General features: G+C 34.2%; 1 protein-coding gene across 1 annotated transcript in view; it reads right to left on the bottom strand.

The window, feature by feature from the left end:
• Positions 1–26,663, bottom strand: part of COL19A1 (collagen type XIX alpha 1 chain) — a 433,347-nt gene that overhangs the window by 254,843 nt on the left and 151,841 nt on the right. The window contains exons 12-13 of the mRNA XM_049777641.1: positions 23,549–23,602; positions 21,966–22,001 (exon numbers count right to left, since the gene is read on the bottom strand). Of these exons, the coding sequence (XP_049633598.1) occupies positions 21,966–22,001; positions 23,549–23,602 (90 nt within the window). The remainder of the gene's footprint in view (positions 1–21,965; positions 22,002–23,548; positions 23,603–26,663) is intronic.

Consider the following 26,663-nt stretch of genomic DNA (forward strand, 5'->3'; position numbering starts at 1 on the left):
GACAGCTGCATAATATTCCATTGTGTATATGTACCACTGTTTCTTTAGCCATTCATCTGTTGAAGGGTATCTTGACTGTTTCCAGAGTCTTGCTATGGTAAATAGTGCTACAATGAATATAGGTGTAAGGAAGGTTTTTTTGTATTGTATTTTTATGTTCCTAGGGTATATTCCTAGGAGTGGTGTAGCTGAGTCGTACAGGAGCTCGATTTCCAGTTTTTGGTGAGATCTCCATATTGCTTTCCATAAAGGTTAAACTAGACAGTATTCCCACCAGCAGTGGATAAGAGTTCCTTTCTTTCCACATCTCCGCCAACACTGCTTGTTCTCATTCTTTGTGATGTGTGCCAATCTTTGGGGTGTGAGGTGGTACCTCATAGTTGTTTTGATTTGCATCTCCCTGATGAATAGTGATGTGGAGCATTTTTCATGTGTCTTTTGGCCATTTGTATTTCTTCTTTGTCAAAGTGTCTGTCCATTTCTTCTCCCCATTTTTGATGGGATTAGATATTTTTTCTTGTAAATTTCTGTCAGTGCCTTGTATATGTTGGAGATTAGACCCTTGTCTGATGGGTATTGGGTGAGTCTGTAAATTTATGAGTTGTTGTTTATCCATGAAGCTGTGTATCCTTCCTTCAAGCCTGAATGTAAGTTTGGTTGGGTGAAGTACTCTTGGTGAAGCATTTATTTCATTGAATTTTGTCACTATATCACACTTTCAGGTCTTGAGGTTTGGTTGAAAAAAATCTTCTGTAAATATTAAGGATGGTCCTTTTAATTTCTTTTTTGATCTTGCTTCTTTCAGTATTTTATCCCTATCATGGGATTTATCATTGTGACTAGGATGCTATTTGAATGCCTTTCTTTGGATCTCACTTGAATGGTATTTTTCAGGCATGCTATATTTGGTTGTATAAAATTTTTTAGTACTGAGAGTTTCTCTTCAATAATGTCTTTGACTGTTGATTCTTCATGGGAATTTTCTTCCTGGGTCTCTGGGACTCCAATGATTTTATGTCGTTTCTATTTAATTTATCAAAGAACTTCTATTTTCATCTGTTCTCATTCATTGAAGATATTTTTCCATTGCCCTATTTCTTGTTTTAGGGCTCTTTTCCAACCTCTTCTGTTGTATTGAGTTTTTATCTATCTCATCTTCCAGCTCACTGATTCATATCTAAGATACTGTTATTCTGTTGCAGAGGCTTAATTCACCTACCAAGATTTCAGTCCTGTTATTTCAGTTTGAAGTTTTCTCATTTCTGTTTTCATTTCCTCTTGATTTTTTCCCTTTTAATAGTTTTTTATTTTGATTAAAGTGGATTACAAACCTAAGTCTGATCATTTTTTAATTTCTATTCGATGTTCATATGACTGTTTGATGTTGGTACCCTTCATTATTTCTCCCTCAATTTGTGAGGTGCAACAGGATGTTTCAAGTTATGTTTGAAGGAAAGAAAGAAAATAAAGGGGGGAGAATCAAACAAGCAAAAATAGGAGGAGTCCTAGAGGCTATAAATATTGATTTAAGAGAAGAAAGGGAAAAATGGAAAAAAAATAACAACAATACAAAAAAAGGAGCAAGAAATCCTAAGTGGAGCAGGGAAAACCTGTTCAACAAGTGGTGCTGGCAGAACTGGTTAGCCACTTGCAAAAAAGCGAACATAGACACTCAGTTAACACCATGTACAAAGGTAAAATCCAAATGGATTAAAGACCTTGGTATCAGACCTGATACCATAAGGTATATAGAACAACATGTAGGTAAAACACTCCATGATATTGAGACTAAAGGCATCTTCAAGGAGTAAACTGCACTTTACAAACAAGTGCAAGCAGAGAAACAGATGGGAATACATTAAGCTGAGAAGCTTCTGCACCTCAAAAGAAATAGTGCCCAGGATACAAGAGCCACCCACTGAGTGGGAGAAACTATTCACCCAATACCCATCAGATAAGGGGCTAATCTCCAAAATATACAAGGCACTGACAGAACTTTACAAGAAAAAAACATCTAATTTCATCAAAAAAATGGGGAGAAAAAATGAACAGACACTTTGATAAAAAAGAAATACAAATGGCCAAAAGGCACATGAAAAAATGCTCCTCACCACTAATCATCAGGGAGATGCAAATCAAAACAATGATGAGATACCATCTCACACCACAGAGATTGGCACACATCAGAAAGAACGAGAACAATCAGTGCTGATAGGGATGTGGAGAGAAAGGAACTCTTATTTACTTCTGATGTGAATGCCGTCTAATCCAACCTCTATGGAAAGCGATATAGAGATTCCTCCAAAAACTGGAAATTGAGCTACCATTTGACCCAACTATTCCACTCCTAGGGATATACCCTAGGAACACAAGAATACAATACAAAAACCCCTTCCTCACACCTATATTTATTGCAGCACTATTCACAATAGCCAGGCTCTAGAAACAACCAAGATGCCCTTCAACAGATGAATGGCTAAAGAAACCGTGGTACATATACACAATGGAATATTATGCAGCCATCAGGAGAAGTGAAGAATAGTCTCTCATCTATGGGTTTTAAGAAAAATAAAAGTCATTTTTGCAACAATCCTGAGACAATGAGAGGAGGGCTGGAACCTTCAGCTCACTTCATGAAGCTCACCACAAAGAGTGAGTGCAGTTATAGAAATAACTACACCCAGAACTACCATAACCATGTGAATTAATGAGGGAATTGGCAAGCCTGTCTAGAGTACAGGTGGGGGTGGGGTGGGATGGAGGGAGATTTGGGACATTGGTGGTGGGAATGTTGCACTGGTGAAGTGGGTGTTCTTTACATGACTGAAACCTAATCACAGTCAAATTTGTAATCAAGATGCTTAAATAAAGATATTATAAAAAATAACCTGAAAAGTACCACAGCAATAAAGACAACACCAAACAATAACCATAGTCCTGAAATAAAAACAAAACATAGCACAAAAAAGCAATAACAACTAAAAAATTAATTGGTGCTTCCTTTTTTTGCATAGGCACAATAAATATTGGGGAGATTAGAAAAGTAATTCCCATGGCCCAAGAGATACAGGGTTTCTCTGCTCTTGAATATACTGTCATGGGAATATCTTCAGGCTTTGTAGATATTCTTTGACTCTCCCCTAGGTCCTTTTATGGTGTCTGGAAACTTTCCACTTAGTCCTGGATGATAAACTCAGGCCTCTGTAACTAGAGATCTTGGTATTTACACAGGTCATAGGATGGAGCCTAGAATGGAGTCTTTCTTTACAGTTCTAGAAGTTCTGTTCCATCACTGTTGTTTTAATCAGTCTTCTGTAGTTGGTGGTCTTGGTTTTTGCACCAATCCTAGGACAAAGCCTAGGATATAATCTTTTATTATGTTTCCAGAAGTTCTGCTTGGTTGCAGTTGTCTAAGTCAAACCTCTGTAATTGGTTGTTGTACAGATCATATGCCAAAGCCTAGATTAGGATCTTTTTTTATTGGTCCCAGGATATGTTCTGCCCAGTCATTGTTGTCACAGTCTTCTGTAGTTAGTGATCTTAGCTTTTGCACAGAGAAAAGAATGATGTATCTTCTGATTTCATCTTATCCTTAGGTGGTGAGGTAAGACAAGCACTCTTAGATCAAGTTTGTCAGGGACCTGACAGCCGAACACCCTTGGTCTGCTTTTGCTGATGCTTTGCAGAACTTCTTGGTATAGCTGCCCTCGAGGCCCCCCACCCCGGGCTTAGGAAATGAGTAAAACAAGACAAAGTTAGCACAAATTGTGCTACCAAACAGGATGCCTGAGGAGGTTTGCTAAACTATGTTGCCAGCCTTGTTCCTGTTGATCTTTCAAGCATGAGTTAAGATCTAGGTTTAACTTTATGTTTATTAAGAACATTGAGTAATTGTAAATGTTTTAACGGTAAATGCCTTCATGTTATCTGGCATGTACACATTTCTTTCCGCAGGCCCACCTCCTGCCTCTTTGTGGCTTGGTACTATATAAGCTCTGTGAACTTTGCAATAAACGGCTCTTGATCAGAATCTTGTCTTGAGTCATGTCTGTTCCCCTCCCCAATTCTTTTACAGGTTAAGTCCTCTTCATGACCCACGAATAACTGGCAACCCCCCGTCCCTGTGGGCAGGTTTGGGTGGTCGCACAAGTTGTTGCCTTTTCCTCATTGTCAGGATATCATATCAAATCTATTACCTATTGGTGTAATAGTAGTATTAAGAATGTCCCAGGTGGAGTTTGGTACTTGGATCTGTTTCAGAGAACTGTGTTCTGTCTGAGATCTAGGGTTCAGAGTTGGACGGTTGCAATATAATCACATGGAGACCAAGTTAGGACCACATGACATATGTTCAGGGTGGGAGTTGCTCCTTATTGTAAAACGTATGAGTCCTTATCCCTAGAAGATAAGAACTTGTTTCTATATGTAAAATTTCCCCTTTTAGTGTGCCTTTGCAAAAAAAAAAACAAACAAAAAAAAACCCAGGTGCTATATTATATTGCTGGTGCATTTGGGGATGAGGATCCATCGTCTTTGTGACCTGGTTTTGACCTGAGATTTTATCCCAGGCAAAACTTTTTTTTGTAGGCTTTTGTGCTAAGCAGAACCAAAACAGGTGAAGTTAGGGAGAGAAGAAAAGAAAAACAAGAATATATATATATATGTATATATATGTATATGTATATATTATACTCACATATATAAAAATAATTAAAAATGAGTTATAAAAAAGGTACTTAAGGGAACAAAGTGATAAAAGATGCTAATTTTTATTTGACGATAAATAGATTAAGAGGTAGTATTATAAAGGTCTTAAACTTATAAAGGAAATATAGGCTTCCCCATTGTCTTTTGGGATATTCTTGTGAGGGTGGAATCCAGGACATTTTTATTTATGTTTCATTCAGCTCATTCCACATTTTCTTTGAGGTCTATGAGCATCCTCCATATTTCTTCTATAAAGACCTTATCTGACAGGCTTAATAGGAGTTTTGTACTTTTCAGGTCATTGTAACTACCATCTTCATTCTTTAAGCATAGTAGAGGCTTTTGTTTTTTTTCCCTATTGCTGTGGTTGCAGTGTGGTGAACCTCAGCACACCACATGGCCTTGAATCTGAGCACTTTCTGAGTGGCAAGCTGATTTTCCTGTCTGTCTCTGTGTTTTGTGGGGAGAGTCGTTTTTCTGGTCACACTTTTTGGTCATTGCCAAACAGAGTCTTTTTTTTGCCTCAGTTCTTGATGGTGGGTTGGGGTCTTTTATCTGGACTAGGAGAAGTGCAGCTGCAGAGTGGAGCAGAGATATTTCCTTAATAATATTTTAAATACTGAATATTATGTAAAAACAAGGAAAACATTTGCTGAAAGCTAAATATATTTTATAGTATACAAACGTTGTTATAAACTGTACAGAGGGGGAGTCTTTCCTTGCATACAGTCATTATGAGTTCAATTATGGTGGCACAACTTTGGTATCCAAAGGCACCCAGAAGTTGTCCCTGAGCATTGAATCAAGAGTAAATTCAGCAACCAGAGGGTGTGGTGCAAAGTTAAAAACTATATGTATTAATTTGATTATTACTACATCATTTTATGGATTATGAAACTAAGGCAAAGAAAAGTCAAGTAACATATCAAGCCTAGGTAATATGAGCACAGAATCTATATAATTCATGGGGCCGGCAAGGTGGCGCTAGAGGTAAGGTGTCTGCCTTGCAAGCGCTAGCCAAGGAAGGACCAGGGTTCGATCCCCCAGTCTCCCATATGGTTCCCCCAAGCCAGGGGCGATTTCTGAGCGCTTAACCAGGAGTAACCCCCGGAGCATCAAACGGTGTGGCCCGTAAAAACAAACAAAAAGAATCTATATAATTCATAACATTTTTTTTTACACATTGTTTCTTTAAAATAGTGGAATAGTTCATTGAAAACAATACTGTTGTGGTCCTTTAAGTCAGCAATCATTTTTGTACTCCCCTAATCAATCACCTAAAATTTTCCCCAAAATTAAGTTATTAAAACAATAGAATTTTATTAATTCATATTATTGCATAAATTTGACTTAAATACATAATTCTATACATACACTGTTTAGAAAGGCTTGTCTATTTTATAATTTTTAATGGCATTTGAAATATATTTAAAAGTTTATTTTTAAATTGCTGAATATCTCAACAAAAAGTAAGACAACCCTTTCATAACATTATCAAAGTGCTATGTACAGCATGTTTAGGAAAAAAATTACTGTTCAATTTTAAAATACATACTTTAACTTTTTCATGAAAACAATTTGAAACATTTTTTGAAACTGAAGATTATATACACAAAGGCAGAAGTAACTATTCTCAAACCATAAATATAATGAAAGGTATATAAATCATCTCCCTGTCAAATAAGCTGAAGGCATGTTTTTGCAAAACATAAATCTTCTCTGAGGGTAAACATAAATCTTTCTAGTCCTTAAATATCAGCTACCCTATATTTCTGCACAGGATCAATAAAGAATGTTTAGAAATACCTCATATTTAATCAACTCATCTATTTGTTCATTTATTTACATGTTAAGAAAGGATTCTTAAATATATTCAACTGTCTTCTTTATACTGTTCTAATATTATTCTAAAATATCAATACAGAGCTGAGTTATCACTTTTAAATGTTAATGATGAATTAAACATTAAATTATACAACATGTTAGATTCATGGTATTAAATAAGCTTTTGACTATGGAAAAATCATATAGCACAAATATATAAAGAATTTAAAGCAAACAGATCGAATTCTCTAGTGAGTGTTGTAATATATATGTATACATACATATACACATATGAATATGTATAATACTTATATATTATAAAATATAGTACTTATGTGCTATGAAACATGTTTTCAACAGACTAGGATAAATCACTCTATTGGGGCATTTAATACTATGTATTAAATGTATTAAATCCTAAGTATATACTATACTTTTCTAGTAAATGAAGCATTATTTAGTAGTTGAGTCTGTGATTCAAATATACATTGTTTAAGGCTGGAAAGATAGTTGAATGGATATGGCTCTTGCCTTGCAATAGAGTTTGATCCCTGCCATATAGTCCCTAAACCTACAAGGAGTGGTTTCTTTGAGCAGAGACAGGAGTAAGCCCTGAGCACTCTGGGTGTGGTCCTAAAACAAACCAAACAAAAACCCTTCAATGTACTTAAAGTAAACAAGTATTTACAGTTATATTATAACAAGTAAATAGGTAAGCATTTAAGGGAGAAATAGAACAAAGATTCTAGAATTTACTGGACTACGGAAATTATATTTTGTCAATGTTAATTTAGAAAAATAATTAAATGTTTTCTAGCTACATGAATACTATATGATTTTTATGCAATAGGCCTATTTGTTTATATGACTGTCATTAAATTTAGAAATGACATGTTGAGATTTTCTTTTCAGTTACTTATGATATATTAAGGTAGCTTTAATAGGATAAAATTTATGTTCCTTTTTTTTTGGTATCTTCTTTTTGATTCTAAAGCAAAGACACTTAAAAAAATCAATGAGCACATCTAAGACAGCTATTGACTGACCTAAACTTTGTCTTTTGTGCAAATTTTTGGTCCTCTCTGGAAAATTTCATGTCTCTCCAAGGAACAGTTATTTTCATGTGAAATAAGATTAACAGAAATATTACATGAAAATTTACTGTTTTATCTTCCTTCACCTGTATTTTTGACATGAAAAAACAAAACCAGAGAGTAAATAAGGAAGCAAAAACTTAGCATTGTTTAAAAGATAGCCCCGATCTTGGTCTTGAATCCTCAGGTATTTGGGAAAACTATATTGTTAAAATAGCAGTTTGTGGGCCGGAGAGATAGCACAGCGGCGTTTGCTTTGCAAGCAGCCTATCCAGGACCAAAGGTGGTTGGTTCGAATCCCGGTGTCCCATATGGTCCCCCGTGCCTTCCAGGAGCTATTTCTGAGCAGACAGCCAAGAGTAACCCCTGAGCACCACCAAGTGTGACCCAAAAACCAAAACCAAACCAAACCAAAACAAAACAAAACTGTAAAATAAAAATGTAAAAAGTACTAAGCTGAACTTTTTTTTTACAAATTCCAAAATACTATTGAACACTTTATTGCTACCTAACTACAGGGAATTTCATATAGAGCAGAAGCATTAGTGGAAAATTATATGTGATTGAAATTAAAAGGCCAATTGGAAAATCTTAGGGTCTAGAATTATTATATCAACACACTTTTGGGTAACCCAAAAAAACAAAACAAAACAAAACAAAAAAAATAGCAGTTTGTTGTTAATAGAAGATAATCTGGCAAGAATAAGATATAGGACATATACAATATTTTAAAGCATCTCTATATAAACACACACTATAATTAGATTAGCATTTTAATAAAAAGTTACAACCAAATCATCTCTATTTTCACCAGTATATTTAAATGTTAGGATGTATATACAATGGGTTTTGTAAAACATAGTTAATGTAAATTATATCCTTCAAAGACCAAAAAATTCTTTAAGCTAACATATAGGATTTATGATTTAGATTATTTGATCAGAATTTGCTTTGAATACAAATTTGCTACATGAGTTTAAAAATTATAGTTTGAGATCAATGCTTTGCTTATGACCCTGTTCACCACTTCTATACAACTCTCTGTAGAGACACCAATCTGACAAAATACCGGTTATTTTATATAATACAGCTAAGAATTGCCATTAGTGTTTATACCAGGTATTTTTTTTTTTGGTTGATACCACCAGAACTTCATTTGAGTGAGTGTTGGTATCTTACCCCATACCACTATATTGTACTTATGGAAGACCTGGCAGCCAAGACTATGCCCAAAAACTTAGTTGCCAAATCTACATATGACCAGCAATAGGGACTCTGTCTCGAAAGAGATAGAAACCACCCTGTGAAAAATCATGGGTACATCATCCATATAGTTGAAAGATGTCAATCACTGGAGAAGATGAGCCAAGTCCTCATCCTGCTGAAATCATACCTGCTGTACTCATTACCTATACTTGCTGTTTGCTGCCACACATACATAAACTTTTAGGAGAGCTCAGCCCACCAGATATATCCTCAGATTTTGTTGGTGGGGATAACTGAAATAAAATCCACCAGGTTCCTCAAAAGGCCTGCTGTGTACGCCTTTTCCCCTGCGTGGATGGTTGAGGAATTTCCGAAGAGATGCTTGGCATTACATTTTTGGTCATTATTTGGCTAGCTCTCCTTTGTAAATTTCATGCAAAATTGTGGCCTCTATCAAAAAATTTGGCTCAGAAATTCCAGCACCAAAGATTACTAAGAGAACCCCTTTTCTGGATAATATTTAACACCTAAAAGAAAAGACAATGTTTTTTCTCTTTTTCAAATATGTCCTTGCAGCTGCAGTTTCTGGTTATCAAAAGTGAAGCCAGAGAGCAGACCCCTGGACTATTGGCTCTTTCCTTTACTTGACCTCTAAAACAATAGAGTCCAGCCCAGGAAGATATAGTTTCTAGATATTTCCTACTTCCTCCTAATCCTGATTTTGCATTTGAAGTAAGCTTGCAAAGAGTTACCTTGAGTTGTAACCTTCTCCTTTGTAACTTAGAATTTTTACAGGCACACCCTTAACTTAGGTATTGTTACTGTTGTATTTGCTTTGTGATTATAATTATTCTTCACCTGTGACTGGCTTATCCCTGTAAAACCCCCTGTTTGGAAAACTTGTCGCACTCTTGCCAGAAGATGTGTTGTCCCCACATACTGTGTGTGGTTTCATTTATTTCATATTTTATATTTCCCCCATATGCCTACCCAGGCAACCCACTCTCCCTGAAGTGGATTCACCAAAATTGCACTGGCACTGCAAGACAGAGGCACTTGCAGCAGTTTGCCTATGGTCATGCTTCACCACTCCTCAACAAATGTCTGTAGAGATGTCAATCTGACCAAAACTCTAAGTATATTGGTATTTGGGATGATATCACCAGGACTTTTGTGGGCTAAATGTGGGCATTCTTCCTTTTTGCCTTTTTATGTTTCTAAAAGCCCCGGCAGCTGAAATAACACCCACAAAATCTGCAGAGTCAGCAATGAAGCTTTAAATTTCTGAATAGAGTAATAACATTATTGGCAGAAATACAACCTCTTTTTAGGGGGCAGAGGTCACATCTAGCGATAGTCAGGGATTACTCCTGGGTCTATGATCAGAAATTACTCCTAGCAGGCTCAGGGGAAACATATTGGATACCAGAGAGCAAACCCAGGTAAGCTTCATGAAAGGCAAATAATGCCCTACCTGCTGTGCTATTGCTCCAGCCACCACTACTTCATTTTATGTTTAATGCTGTCATCACCACAGGAACACACCAATTTGGGTGCCAATATATAATTGAAGTTACTTAACCTTTAGAAACAAATGAAATAACAGCTAGCAACAAATTATAACTAAACCTCCTGACAATGACTTTATGGGTGATCAAATAATTTTCAAAAATTTGCTTCTAATGGTTCTTTTTTTCCTCTTCTCTTTTTATCCTTTCCATTATTATTAATTTTTTTTCTTTTTGGGCCACATTGTGACACTCAGGGGTTACTCCTGGCTATGTACTCACAAATAGTTCTTGGCTATCCAAGTGACGCTGAGGGAAGCCGAGGGATCAAACCAAGGTCCGTCCTAGATAGGCTGCATTCACACCCTACAACTGTGCTATCACTCCAGCCCCATCCTTTCTATTATTTTAAAAGTAAATTTGTTCTCACTTATCTGAAAACAATTGCATTACAACCAACTATATCAACTATGTGATACATGGTTTTTATATATAAAGCTACTTTTAAAAATCATAGCTTGATAAAAGGAATTTGGTTGTTATTGAGACAAAAGATTTCCTTAGTGTTTTTTTTCCAAGCTCATTTAATAAACACCTTCCATGCAGAGTTTAAGTTGCAAGGAGATATTTCGTCTTTTTATAATAACATAACACTACATTAATAATAAAATGCTTTGCTATCTGCATCATTAAGTCAATATGTACAAACTATATTAAGATCACCACTAAAGTTCAGTTGCTGTTTTTATTCAAGTAAGATTATATTATAATATGTATATTTCAGGTCTGTATCACTAAAAAGTCAGTATGTGCATCCTTTTGTCTTGAATTATGCCCTGCTTTCTGCCTCACTGTCTTCTCCACACTTCCATAAACCAGTAGTAATTATTTTTCCCTTTTGGATCACATCTCAAATGCAAAACAGAGGAAAGGCAAAAACTATGCTCATAGGTTACTTTCCACAAGTCATGTGTTTTGGAGATTGAAAAGAGACTTCTGCATGAAAGCTATGAACTCTGGTACCCAGATTACCTCCCTGACGGTCACTGATTGGTCTTATAGCTAAGACTACATTGTTTTATTTACTTCATGTTCATTTTACATATAGACCACATGAAAGTGAAAAAATTATATTTGTACTTTTTATGTCTAGCTTATAGAGATACCATAAATATCTAAAGTTTGTTTACATATTGTAAATTGCAGAATTTTATCTTTTGTTAGAATAAAATAGTATTCTATTATATATGGTAAATGATATATACATATTTATATATGTTAAATATCCTTCTATTCATCAGTTAATGATGAATCAGTTAATTGATTCAAGTTCTTACTTTATTTATTTATTTTTTTTGTTTTTGTTTTTTGGGACATACCCGGTGATTCTCAGGGATTACTCCTGGCTCTGCGTTCAAAAATCACTCCTGGCTTGGGGGACCATATGGGATGCCAGGGGATCAAACCGTGGTCTGTCCTACATCAGCAGCATGCAAGGCAAATGCCCTACCACTGTGTCACCACTCTGGCCCCTCAAGTACTTACTTATTGTAGAAATACTGCAACAAATATCGGAGTTCAAATATCTCATTGAAATTTTTTTTTAATTTTTGAGCGAATATCCAGGATCAAAATACATGGACTGAATAGAATTCTGACATCCAATAATTTTCAATTATGGATTTCCAATAAGATTTACATAGTCATATGAGAATAGATTTCTTTATTCCCAAAATGTATTTCTAGTTTTTAGAGAATAGCCAATACTAGATATCAGGTGATATCTCATTGCACTTTTGATTTGCACTTCATTAATAATGAGATGATTAGTATTTTTTTTCTGTTTTTGGCAATCATGTATGTGTTTCTCTGAAGAGATACCCATTAAGGTCTTGTCCCATTTGTAATGGAATTTAAAAGTATATGTATATATTTCTATCTTTGATGAGAGGGCTGGAGTGAAAGCTCAATGAGTAGGGCATTCATTGTCTTGCATGCTGCCAATCTGGGTTCAATACCCAGCATCCAATATAGTCCTCCAAGCCTGACAGAAGCTATTTCTGAGCACAGAACCAGTAGTAACCCCTGAGTGTCACTGCGTGAGGCCCCAAAATAACAACAAAACAAATAAACAAAAAAAGAATTTATGAGTAAGATCTTTTGTTAATTGTGTAAAGTAGGTGAGCAATTTTTGGCATATGCATTCTTTGGCATTAGATTATTTAATTTTCCCCAAATCATTTATCTAAGAGGCTATTTTCTTTGTAACTATTATTGGCTCCCCTTCCAATATTAATTGATCAAATATGCATTATTTTATTTTGAGATCCTTATTTGTATGTCTGTTATTTATGTGATAATTTTATACACTTTGGTGTACTGTTGCTTTGAGATGATTATACCTCCAGCTTTTTATTTTCTCAGATTATTTTGGGGTTTATTGTCACCAAGAATATTTCACATAATCATATTTTCATTCAAATTTAAAGAAATGATATACAGCTGCACAGTTAAACAACAGCTCAGGATATTTGCAGACTCAACACCAACCTTAAAATTTTAAACAAAAGCTTTAAATGAAGAACTGGAGGGGGCACTTTAAAACAAAACAACTTCAAAAACACATTGAACTTCTGAAAAAAGGATGACACAAAATTCCATGACAATAATTTCTCTCAATATCAATTCACCAAGAGACACAGAATGGCAGGCAAAATGAATCAGAAAACTTAATATAATTTAATCTAACATTCCTCTGTCTTGAAAGCAAGAGTTGGTTCTTTGGAAAGAATATAATAGATCACACACTAAAAGAGAGAGAAATCCTAATAAATTAAGCCCCAAGCCAAGAGTGATTTCTGAGCACATAGCCAGGAGTAAGTAACCCCTGGGCATCACTGGGTGTGGCTTTAAAACAACAACAACAAAAAAGGATTTGGAATACCTGAATATGCCTATAAAAACTGAATAAATTAAAATGGTAAGCAAAAATATTCCACAGAACAAAAGCCTAGGCCAGATTCATGAGTGAATTCTTCAAACCTTTAAAGCATTCCTACAGCCAATTGTTTTTAAGTTCTACCAGGAATTTGAGTAACAGAATACTCTCAGTTTCTACAATAACAAAAGTTTCTTAATAACAAAAGCAGAGACATAATAAGAACAGATTATAGGCTGATATCTTTAATAAATACAGATTCAAACATTTTAAATAAGTGTTTTATTAAATTTATTAAATTTAATTTAATAATTAAATTTATTTAATAAATTTATTTATTAAAATTTATTATTAGCATATAGTATCCAATAATTCATAAAAAAATCACATACAAGCCTGGCATTCTTACCCCCAAATGCACCAGCAATATAACATGACACCATTTATTTTGCAAAGGCATACTAAAAAGGAGATATTTTATGTACAGAAACAAGTTCTTATCTACTAGGGATAAGAACACATACATTTTATAATACAGGGGCGCCTCCCACCCTGAACATTTGTGATGTGGACCCAACTTAGGCTCCATGAGATCAGAGAGTGACTGTCCAATCCCCAGCCCTAGAGTTCAGACATAAAACAGTTTCCTGCAGCAGCACCAGGAACCAAACTACCCCTGGGAAATTCTTTTTTTTTTTTTTTTGGGGGGGGGGGTCACACCGGCAGTGCTCAGGGATTACTCCTGGCTGTCTGCTCAGAAATAGCTCCTGGCAGGCACGGGGGACCATATGGGACACCGGGATTCGAACCAACCACCATTTGGAAAATGGACCAAAGTCCTGGATCGGCTGCTTGCAAGGCAAACGCCTGTGCTATCTCTCCGGGCCCGGAAATTCTTAATACCGCTCTAGAACCAACTTGCCCCAGTTTTGATATGACATCCTGGCAACAAGGAAATGGCAACAGCTTGATCTAAGAGCAGGTTGTCCTATCTAATCACCTAACGGTAAGATAAAATCAGAAGAAATGTCATCCTCTGATCTGTGCAAAACTCAAGATTGCTAACTACAGAAGACTGACTTTGACAACCATGACTAGGCAGAACTTATTCTGGGACCAAAAAGAAAGATCCTAGACTAGGCTTCAGCCTAGAATTTGTTCAATATCCAAGATCTCTAATTCCAGAGGGCTGACTTTGACAACTGCAATAAAACAGACCTTCTGGAAACAAAATGAAAGACTATCCTAGGCTTTATCCTAGGATCTGTGAAAAAATTAAGGCCACCATTTACAGTACACTGTTTACAACAACAGTGATGGAACTGCTAGAACCATAAAGAAATACTCTATCCTAGGCTTCATCCTATGACTTGTGCAAATACCAAGATCTTTAGTTAGAGGCCTGATTCTATCATTCACAAATGAACGGAAAGTTTCCTGGCACCATAAAACATCCTTGGGGTGTGAAACAGGAGTGCGTATGGAGCCTGTAGTTATTCCCATGACAGTATGTTTTAAGGGTAGAGAAATCCTGTATCTTTTAGGCCAAGGGAATTCCCTTTCTAATTTCTTCAATATTTACAGTGCTTATGAAAAACAAATACAAAAACAAAATCAAAAAGCAACCTGCCACACCAGCCCTCCTTCCATTTTTCTTTTCTTTTCTTTTTTATTCTCTCATCGTTATGGTTTGGTTATTGTATTTGTTGCTGCCGTGCTTTTTGTAGTTGCTGGTTTTGGTCTTTTGTTTGATATTTGCTTCCTTTTTTTTGTTTTGTTTGTTTTTGTTGTAGGTTTTTTTTGTATTTTTGTTATATTTTTCTTCTTTTTCTCCTTTCTTTTTTTTAAATTGATATTTATAACCTTTAAAAGTACTCCTCCCATTTTTATTTGTTGTTTATTTCTTTTTTGTCCTTATTCTTTTTTTATTTCAAACAGAACCGCATAACTTGAATCATCTTGTTCTGCCTCATAAATTGAGGGGGGAAAATGGATGATACCAGAACCAAAAAGTTATATGTACATTGAGAAGAAATAAAAAAGGATGAGACTTAAACACCAAACCCAAAGTCAAAGACAACAGAATTGATAGCCAATCTTCAATAAGCTAGACACAAAGTGGACCAGTTATACTAGCATTCCGGGGGGCAAGGAAGGGGGATTCTGGGAATTGGAGTTAAGAGAGGACAGCACTGGTGGTTGGAATACCCCTGCTTCAATGTCACAAAATTAAAAAAAAAAAAGAAAAAATCACACACAAAATAAATTTTATCATCCTGGGCATACAAGGATGGTTTAAAATATGCGAGTCAATTAGTATAGTAAACCATATTAATAAAAGATAAAGTAAAAATTATATGGCCCTATCAATAGAATAAACAGTCACCTAAACTATCAAAAGTGGGGAGGAAAATATGAACAGAAACTTCTTTAGAGTATAAATTTAGGTGGTCAAGCGACATATAAAAAATGATCCACATAATTAATCTTCCAAGAGATTTAAATAAAAAATAAGACATTTCACACCACAGAGACAGGCATTCATAAAAACAAAACAAAACAAAACAATAAACAAGAAAACCAATGGTGGCAGTGATATGGGTAGAAAGACCCATTTACTGCTGGTGGGAATGTAGATTGGTCTAGCCTTTGAAAACCAATATTGACATTCCTCAAAAATTATAAAGTGAACTCCATATGACCCAATAATACTGCTCCTGGGAATATACCTAAGGGGTTCAAAACACAATGTATAAAAGGTAACTGCACTCCAACATTCATTGCAGCATTATTCACAATAGCCAGAATCTGAAAACAACCATATGTCTGAAAACAGATAAGTGGATTAAAATGATGGCATGGATATTTCATATACCATGGATACTCAGCTAAATTTTAGGATATATGAAGTCATGAAAGTTGCTTACTCATGGTACTGAGTTGGAAAAGGTAGAATAAACAAAATGCATTTGGCTGATTTAATTAATAACTCTTTCTATGGGGGTTGGAGTAGTAGCACTGTGGTAGGGCGTTTGCCTTGCATATGGCTGACCTAGGATGGACTACAGTTTGATCCCCCTGTGTCCCATATCGTTTTCCAAGCCAGGGGTGATTTCTGAATTCACAGCCAGGAGTAACCCCTGAGCATCACCGGGTGTGGCCCCAAAACAAAACAAAACAAAAACTCTTTCTAGGACACTGGTTTGTGTTTTCTACTATTCCCTCCAGTTTAACTCTTTACCTGTTACCAATTTTCCAACTGATACCCAATCATATACAACCAGCTCTAAAAGAAAGAATAAAAAAGAGAAAAGAGTAGCATTTAGTAAAAAAAAAAGATGTAGAATCCTATGTACTGAATTTCTTTTATGAAATGGTTCTTTGGGATTTAAAAAAAATTTTTGGGGGGGGTTTTCGGGCCACACCCATTTGGTGCTCAGGGGTTACTCCTGGCTATGTGCTCAGAAATTGCCCCTGGCTGGGGGGCACCATATGGGACGCCGGAGGATCAAACTGTGGTCCTTCCTTGGCTAGCGGTTGCAAGGCAGACACCTTACCTCTAGCGCCACCTCACGGCCCCAGGGATTTTAAAAATTTAATTGACAAATTTGGTCAATCAAAGGGAAATAGAAAAAGCAGCGATCAAAAAAAAAAAACCCAATGTCTTCAAAATACGTTCTGCAAAAAGAATCTGTAAATTCAATGCTTTAGTGTGCTCAACTACTACTTCTTTTAATTCTTCATTACGACAAGTACAAAAAATGGAAACATAGTACAATTTTAATTTATCATTAAGCAAATTTAGAAAACTAAATCAGAGCAAGAATATTTTATAAAAAAAAGTATTTAGAGCCTGGAGTGGTGGTGCAGCGGTAGGGCATTTGCCTTGCATGTGACTGACCTAGCAAGGACCATGGTTCAATCCCTGCAGTGTCACATATGGTCCCCCAAGTCAGGAGCGATTTCTGAGCATATATCCAGGAGTAATCCCTGAGCATCACTGGGTGTGACCCCCCCCCAAAAAAAAAAACCCAGAGAAAAGTGTTTAACATTGTTTCTGATTTAATGAGGCCACTTATGCTTAGTTAAGCTATGTACATTAGAGGCTGCTGCTTGCAGTCTGCTCAAGACAAAGATACTCATTATCTTGCTAGTAGTTTGTAAATATGGAGATGCAAGTTCATTCTCTATGGCCAAAATATAATCAAAACAGGTATTAATGGAGGATCTGGATATTCCTCAAAAATTCTTAATGTAATAAAGGTTGGACATTTTATATAAGCAGTGATGTAATCAGTAATTCAAAATGTTTGCTCCTTTGTGGAAAAGAAAGAAGCAGAGCAAATATTCAACATGATTTTCAAAGCATTTGTTCTTGAACTTGCTGCTTCTTGAAATTTCTTGCAAAAAGTTTATATAATGTCTCTAAGTCCTAATTCAGAGATTCTTATTTTATTAGCATGTAGTTTAGACTGAAAATTCAAGTTTTTAAATACCCCTGAGGTGTTTTCAATGTGCTGTGGAAGTGAAAATTTACAACCACTAGAATTAGACCACAAATTTTCAATGTACCTAAGGATCAATGGTTAAATACTTGGGATTCAGTGTTTAATCAGAACATTCCTATGTATATCCTCTTGTTAGAAATGTGAAGTTTCATTAATAAGGTCAAAATATTGAAGTTTCTAATGATATTTTTCTCAATGCATTTTATGAATTTTGCTCTAATCTCAAGGTTTTTGATTCACTTTGAATTGACTTTTGTGAAAGGTATGAGATAGGATTCAGCTTCTTTTTTAAAAATGTGGTTATCCACTTTTCCCAGCGATGTTCATTGAACAGGATTTCTTTATTCCACTTCATGTCACTATATTCTCCATAGAAAATTAATTGACCATAGAGCTGGGCAGTTGCCTTTGGGTATTGAATTCTAACTCATAGGTCAGAGTGTATCATTATTTCAGCACCACATATTTTATTAGTTTATAATATAATTTAGAGTGAAGCAATGAGAAACTATCCATTTTCTTCTTTCTTGGTTTTGTTCTGGCTATTTTATATATTTTATGTTTCTATTCAAATCTTATTATTGGCTCTTAAAACCTTGAAGAATATTATCTGAGACTGTATGAGAATACATTTAATCAAGATAGTAATTTAGGTAGGGAATTATTTTGACAATATTAAGTCTTCCAATTCATAAGCATGAAATACTTTCAGGTTCTCACTTATGATTCAGGAAATAAAATATGCATTTGAAAAATGCATGTAATATGGTTTTATTATCATGGAACAAGTTGGATATCAGATGAATGTCACACGCCCTCAAAGATTCAAAGAAATTTCCTAAATAGAATGAAAGCTGTTCTATTAAAATATCCATAAATAATGCTACCCACTAGAAAAAGAGGAACCACATGAGGATTTATTAAAATATACAGCAGACTTACTGAAATGTAATTTTGAAAATAAAGATCCAATATTGACATTTCTGTTTTTTGTTTTCTTTGAGGTCACACATTGTGGTGATCACGGGTTACTTTTAGCTCTGTACTCAAAAGTTGATCCTGGCAAGCTTGTTGGACCAGATGAGATGTTGAGAATCAAATTGGAGTCAGTCTGGGTTGGCTGTTTGTAAGGTAAATTCCCTACTGTTGTGCTATCTATCCCTCTGACCCCTTATCATTGACATTTTTTTAAGTTGTTACCAGTATAATTTAGTGTGCAGGAATTTTAACAACTGCTATCACATTGATAAAGCAATGCTAATGATATAAATGATAGCATCTGGGTAACTTCAATGTCCTATTTTATAAAATAATTTTTATTTAAGAGTGGTTTTAATTTATCATATCATATCATATAAAATTTACCTTACATTTTCATAATGTCTGCCATGTGGACAGTACAAATAAATGTGCATTCTCGACCAGAAAATATGAGCTGTCATTAAAATATTTAAAAGGCCAGAGAGATAGCACAGCGGTAGAGTGTTTGCCTTGCACACAGCTGACACAGAATGGATGGTGGTTCAAATCTAGCATCCCATTTGCTTCCCCGTGCCTGCCAGGAGTGATTCCTGAGTGCAGAATGCTGGCAGGTGTGACCCAAAATAAAAAAAAATAATTATAATGGATATAGTCCAATTGTATTTTCCTTTTGAAAGGGCAATATTTCAACCAAATAATTGCAAATGGGTTTTCAATATGTAAATCTCTCAAAAAAGCTTAGCAGTTGAACTTCTATATGACCCAATGATTTTACTCCTGAGAATATATCCCAAAGTCCCAAAAACACAATGCAGAAACTACATCCACACTCTGATGTTCATTTTGCATTATTCACAACTCCCAAAATATGAAAAAAATCAAATATTCAACAACAGATGACTGGATAAGTAAAAATCCAGGCACATATTCACAAATGAATTCTACTTGGCCATAAGAAAAGATAAACCATGCAATTTCTTGCTACATGAATGGATACAAGGATTATTAGATTGCTTGAAAACAGTCAGAGGAAGAGGAATAGGCTCAGAACTATCTCTTTCAAATGGAGGATATAAAGAAACTTCATAGGGGAATATGATACCCAAAGGCAATAGAAACCAAGAACAAAAAAGGAAGTTTTCCATTGGAGCCGTGTTGGGAGGTAAGTTTGAGAAAGGAACACTAGGATTTGGTGTAGAGTAATAGTGCCTACCACAGACAGAGATGGGTGGGAGGGAAAGAGGGACTTTGAAGGAGGGTAGTGGATATTCATGAAGGGACGGGTATTGGAACATTTTATGCTTAAAACAGTCATAAATATCTTTGTAGTTTTGTAATTCATGGTGATTCAAGTTTTTTAAAGTGTAGTAATGTTTTCCTTTAAGTAGGAAATATTTCAAAGATTACTGACAGAATTATTTATTAAATTAACATTGGAATTTCATAATGAAAAATTCAAGTACTAAGAAATATAATAATATAATATAATATAATTATATATTGTATCATAAATAAATTAATGTTATCAAAGCAAGAAACCTTTAAGATTCCTGTGATACTCTTAGGGAAAAACTACAGTCAAACTTAAAAGTTACTTAAATCTGACCTTCTAATATCAGTACAGATTTATCAAATTGATCATATAAATAATTTATGTATTTAGATATTCTAACATAAAATTAAATAGACCTCAAACTAAACACAATATTATTTTAAAAATCATCCTCTTTCTGTTTAAGCCTAAAACTTATTCTTAGACCAAATCTTTAAGCAAAATGGTATGCTTTAATGATTTATGAAGAAAATCTGGAACAAAAATTGTATTCTAACAGATATTATATATTTATGATTCAGTGTTTAATAAATGATAAAACATTGAATTTATAATAATACATGGTTATATGTACATCATAAACTTTTCCTTATTAATCTGTTATTGAATATTGTCATTTTATCATTAGTAACTCTTGAAGAAGAAAATTACAGGAGAAAAGTAACATCGACCTTTTAGGATTCAGAAAATGTAATAATGAATCTAAATACCTTTTGTTTTTTAATTTTTCTTGGAACCCCAACCTCCTGTCACACCTCATTTCCTGCCTTTGAGGAGCAAAGGGAAAAAAATAAAAAATAAAATGTCTAATTGGGGCCAGAGAGAGCACAACAGTAGGCGTTTGCTTTGCATGCAGCCGGTCCAGAACAGACAACAGTTTGAATTCTGGCATTCCCATATGGTCTCCCGTGCCTGTCAGGAGCGATTTCTGAACACAGAGCCAGGAATAACCCCTGAGTGCTTCTGGGTGTTAGCCCCCCCCCCAAAACAAAACAAAACAAAACCAACCCCCCCAAATGATTGTCTCATCAAACATTAAGAAACAAAATTATGAGTAATTGGAAAGGAGAGAAAATTACTCAGAAAAGGAACTCCTTCAAGAATTTTGGCTGTGGCCTTTCATGTAGTTGGTCATTGGTTGGAATCCTGGCATCCCATATGGTCCTCCGAGCCTGCCAGGAGCGATTTCTGAGCATAGAGCCAGGAGTAACCCCTGAGTGCTGCCGGGTGTGACCCAAAAACCAAAAAAAAAAAAAAAAGCATTTTGTCTGAACTATCTTTAAGACCTTGAGATAACTACTTTGCAATTGTAAATATCTGACTATTTACAACCTGGAAGTTTGGTGAGATCTTTTGAAATGTCACTTTCAAGCTATAAATATAAAATTTTTAAAAATAAAGAAAAAAGAAAAAAAGGACTGGTGTGGCAAGGTGTTTTCTTTTTGTTGTTTTTGTTTTTGATTTTGTTTTTGCCTAGGCACAGTATGTATTGGGGAAATTAGAAAGAAATTTTCCTTGAACTAAGAGTTACATTGTGTCTCCACTGTTGAAGCATATTGTCATGAGATCAAGTACAGGCTCTGACCTGTTCATTGTCTAACCCTAAGGTATTTATGGTGCTAGAAAGTATTCTGCTCAGTTGTAGTTGTCAAAGTCAGTCCTCTGTAGTTAAATATCTTCGTTTTTTGCACAGATCCTAGGACGAACTCTAGGATAGAGTTTTTCTTTATGATTCTAGTTGTCCTACAGTCACTTTTAATTTTTTAAGATTACCTAATTGCTTAAATTGTGGGTTAGTCATAATATAGTGTGAATAATAAATATGACAAATTTTCATTTTTGAATCTTGTTTTCAAGAATACTTACAATTAGGGCTGGTGGTCCAGGGGGTCCCACATCTCCCTAAAATATATATTTGGAAATATATTATTATCAACATTATGTTTTGCACACTATTCATACATTTTTGAATGCATACAAGCAATAACTAAAATAAAAGAAAAATAGAATTCATAATTATAAAAGTCTGTACAAGGGTAAATTTATTATGTGCTTTTATTTCATCATATAAATATCATATTATATACTCTATCCTCTGTGCAGTCACAGAATTTATTTTGCAAAACTAATATAATCTAATTTTCTATTCTTTTGTCTAATAATACAAAATTAGAAAGTCTATTTCTTCAAATACAGTTACTTGCCAATGGAGCAGCTGGGGAGTGTCACGATGACAGATACATTTTCTGACAAAGTTAGCATGAGGATCAGCAGAAATAATAAGTGGATCTCCTCACTCCAACTTCCCAGCTGCAAGATAAAGTCCTATTGCCTCTTCCAAAGCTCTGCTGAATTGGCATAGTACTTGCTACAATTTTGAGAGGCTTTGCCTATATTTATGTAGTTTTAAAATACTATAATTGCTTTGCTGACATATGAAAAATAGATCACCAACTAGATAAGTTAAGAAACTATTAAATATTTGATAATGACTCATCTTAAAAAGGTTTATTATTTTTCACTTTATATATAACTATTACTTAATACTATCTCCACCCTGCCTCATTTATGTTATAACTCTTGTTTATTAATTTCAAGATCACTGCTTTGAGTGGACATTATAATGGACAAGTTGAAGACCATTTATTCTATGACATGAGACATAGAGATTTTGTATTCTGGTCTTGAAAGTATCTCAATAATTTTAACTTTTCTAATATAATTAACTGAAATTTAAGACAAGATTACTTAATTATTATCTTTTGTAACAACTGAATAAAATAATCAATAGCTTTAAAGAACATTGATGTAGTTTACATTAGTCACTGGGGATTTATTTTCAAGATAAACTAGATAAGTATTGGAGATAGACAATGATTGCTAAATGATTTTAAAATCAAGAATAAGATATCATGGAAATTGCACACACATACAATACAGTAATTATCAATTTGGGATTATCCAATGACCTTACTCAAAATGCAACTTAATTTGAATATTTTAAGACACTTTAACATTGACTTATAAAATGTCGTATTAGAGAAATTAAAGGAAATTCAGTAACTGGACAAAGACTGACATAGTGTTCATTTTCTTCCCCTAAAATTTGGCTGCTTCCTCATTGTAGTAGTAACTCAATACTATTAGCATAGTTTCTTGATAGATGGTATGGCTGCTAATGTGGTGAAAGAATACCTAATACTATTTAACAAGAAAAAGAATTGGTAAAATTTATAAATACAAAATAATGTAAAATAGTAATTGTGCATTTAGACTCTTTAAGATTAACTAAATGAATCAAAAAAAGCTTTTCCTATTCAAATGTTTTTAACGGAATAGCCCTTGATTAATTTTCAAAAAATTAAATTTTGCTAATTAAACAGAATCAATAAAATGCTACCACAAAGATTTTCTTGAAACAATTGCACTTCACTGGGAGAATACAATACCTTTTCTCCTTTATGGCCAGGTGGACCATTAGGACCCAAATCGCCTTTCAAACCCTGTACAAAGAATACAATCAATGTGATTTCTATACATAGATCACAAAAAGCTTTAAATTCTAACAAGTATTAGTCACAAACTAAATCAGAATGTACTGAAATCTAAAATCTTATTCCTCAATGTGTAGCACAGAGAAATAGAGAAAATTGGCTCTAAAATGATAAGCAACATCTGTGCTGTGGTGGGTGCAAAATATTAAATCAGTGCAAGTTCTCAATACTGCATATTTGTGCAACTTTGCTTCCTGCTAAAATGACATTAATTCACCATCTGGGAGAACATCATTTAGTCTATATGAGGTTTTAAGTACCCACTTTGGATTAAATTTGTGGATATTGTAAATACCTCTGAGTTAGCATTGATTTGGCCTTTATAAAGCTTGCCAGAAATGTCGAGTTAAGTCAAAACATTTTATGTTTCCATCAAGAAATATGATTGTGATAAGTGGGGGAGAATGGAGGAAATGAGGGACATGGTCTTTGTCGATCACTCACAGAAATGTATTTAAATATAATCTCTTATTTTAAAGCATGCTTTAGATTCTCTCCTTTTTTCTTAACTTGGATTTATAAAGTTATCAAATAAAAAACAAGACAAAGACAGTATATATGATAAACATATTCCTTAATCTTCTGGAATAATGAGTGTTTTAATATGTATTAATAACCTGACTCAGAAATTACAAATTTCAGGAATACTTCCTTAGATTCCAGTGTAGAAAATTAGTTCTACAACTGAAGGTATTCATAGTTAAAATAGAAAGCTAAATATACACATCCTGACTTATTGGCAAATAGAAAATATTCTCCAGTCTTAATAAAATACATTGGTTAAACATTCAAAACAGATCTAGAGATGAATTTAAAGAATAAAAAAACAATTTTTAAAAATAATTTTTAACTTGAATCACTTTGAAATAGTTACAAGGTTGTCATGATTGAGTTTTTATCACACAATGGCTAATATCCATCTTTGTTTATAGGACATATTTCCTCCAAAACTATTATTATTTGAAGATTATATGATAATATATTTATAAAATCCTAAAGACACTACCAAAAAGCTTCTAAAAACAATAGATTTTGTATAGTAAAGTAGCAGGCTACCAAATTATTATACAAAAGTCCATGGATTTTTTATATAAAAATAATGAAATAGAAGATATATTTTTAAAAAAGTCCATTCACAATTTGCCTTAGAAAATCAACTACATATAATCAACTTAACTAAAGAGGTGAAAGACTTATTCAAAAACTCTACCGAACACTACTTCAATCAAGAATATATACATCACAGTACTATTCATAATAGCCAGAATCTGCAAACAACCCAGTGCCCAAGAATAGGAGTGGATAGCAAAAAACAAAACAAAACAAAAACACAAACCCCTCACAGTATTCTATACACGATGGAATACTATACAGCTGTTATCAAACATGAAGTCATAAATTTGCTTATAAGTGGATGGACAAGGTGAATATTATGTACAGTGAAATAAGTTAGAGTTAGAGGGCTAGACACAGAATTTTGTGTCTATGTAATAATTAAATTTAAATAATAAATTTTAATTGCTTTTAATTTATTAATTATTAATGTATTGTTATATGATCATTATATATTATGTTATATCATATCATATCATGTTATTCATATTATATTATGATAGATTCATTAATTAAATTTTAATTTATATCATAATTAAATTTAATAATTTAATAATTTGTGAGCTATTTAACTAAAAGAGAATAAGGTAATATTATACAGAGACAACAGAGAAGTGGGATAAAAGGACCAGTCCATGGTATGAAGCTTGTGTGGGAGTGAATTTAGAGCAGATTTCTCTTTCTTAAGTCTAAACTATCCAGATAAAAGATATCCACAAAATGACTAAAAGGACTCTAAGTATCCATTTATTTAAATACCTTATTATTCTTTAAGGAAGACCAACAGCTGGCCAACAAGCACATAAAAAATGTTCATCATCACCTATTAAGAAAATCTAAATTAAGAAAACAATGAGATATCATCTTAAACCAGTGAGGATGGCACATATCAAAAATACTGGAAACAATCTCTTTTGGTGGGGTTGTGATGAGAAAAAAACTCTCATCCACTGCTTGTGAGAATGCTGCCTGGTTCAACCTTTGTGGAAAAGAGTGTGGAGGGTTTTCAGGAAATCCATACTTGAACTGCCATACAACCCCATGAAAGAAAATCATTTACCAAAATGAATGTTACTGGAAGACATTATGTAAAATAGAGTAAGCCAGAGAAGAATAATTACAGAATGACATCACTTATATGTGTTATTTAGAATAACTGCATGAAGAAACGGTCTAAATAGGAATTGTCTCAAATACCCTTGGTCCCAAAGTATAGTGAGGAGAAGTAAAAAAACTGAGTGGAAGGGGAGAAACGCAAATATAAAAGGATGGGGGCCAGGGTGCAAGTGATCTCAGGTGCATTGGTGGAGATATTAAAAAAAAAGAGACAGAAGTAAATATATAAGCCAAAGTCAACAACAATGGAATCAAGAGACCTAAACTTTAACAATATAAACTTAAAATGGAACTGTTATAACATCTGGCTGAGGGAATTCTTTGTCCCTGCTACTACAAGGACCCTCTTCAACTCCTGTATCACCAGCGATCTCATTTCCAAAACACTTCCTTCAGTCAACTGCTATCTTGATTCCCACCCATCTGCCTTTCTAGCTCAGGTGTATTTACCAAGTGAAGGAGATTTTTGTGTCTGCTACCAACCAAAACTTTCCTGCCACCAGAGTTAACCAATCACTTCTCTCAGCTGGCTGCTGACCTAATCCCACCCATCTACCACCCTCTTTCCAAATGGCACAGATGTGAAGACACTTTCATTTATATCTAATGTTTCCAGGAAGATTGGTTCCAGCACATCTTAATTTAGAAAATATACAGCTTCAAAACTAAGTCAACCAAACCAATTAATTAGTTGGCAATTTTACCTAGCATACTGGGATACTTTTCATAATTAGGAAAATAACCTACAAAGCATATATACTTCTAGAAATCTTTTATACAC

Source organism: Suncus etruscus, chromosome 7 (genome assembly GCF_024139225.1).
Source record: "Suncus etruscus isolate mSunEtr1 chromosome 7, mSunEtr1.pri.cur, whole genome shotgun sequence".
NCBI classification, from domain to species: domain Eukaryota; kingdom Metazoa; phylum Chordata; class Mammalia; order Eulipotyphla; family Soricidae; genus Suncus; species Suncus etruscus.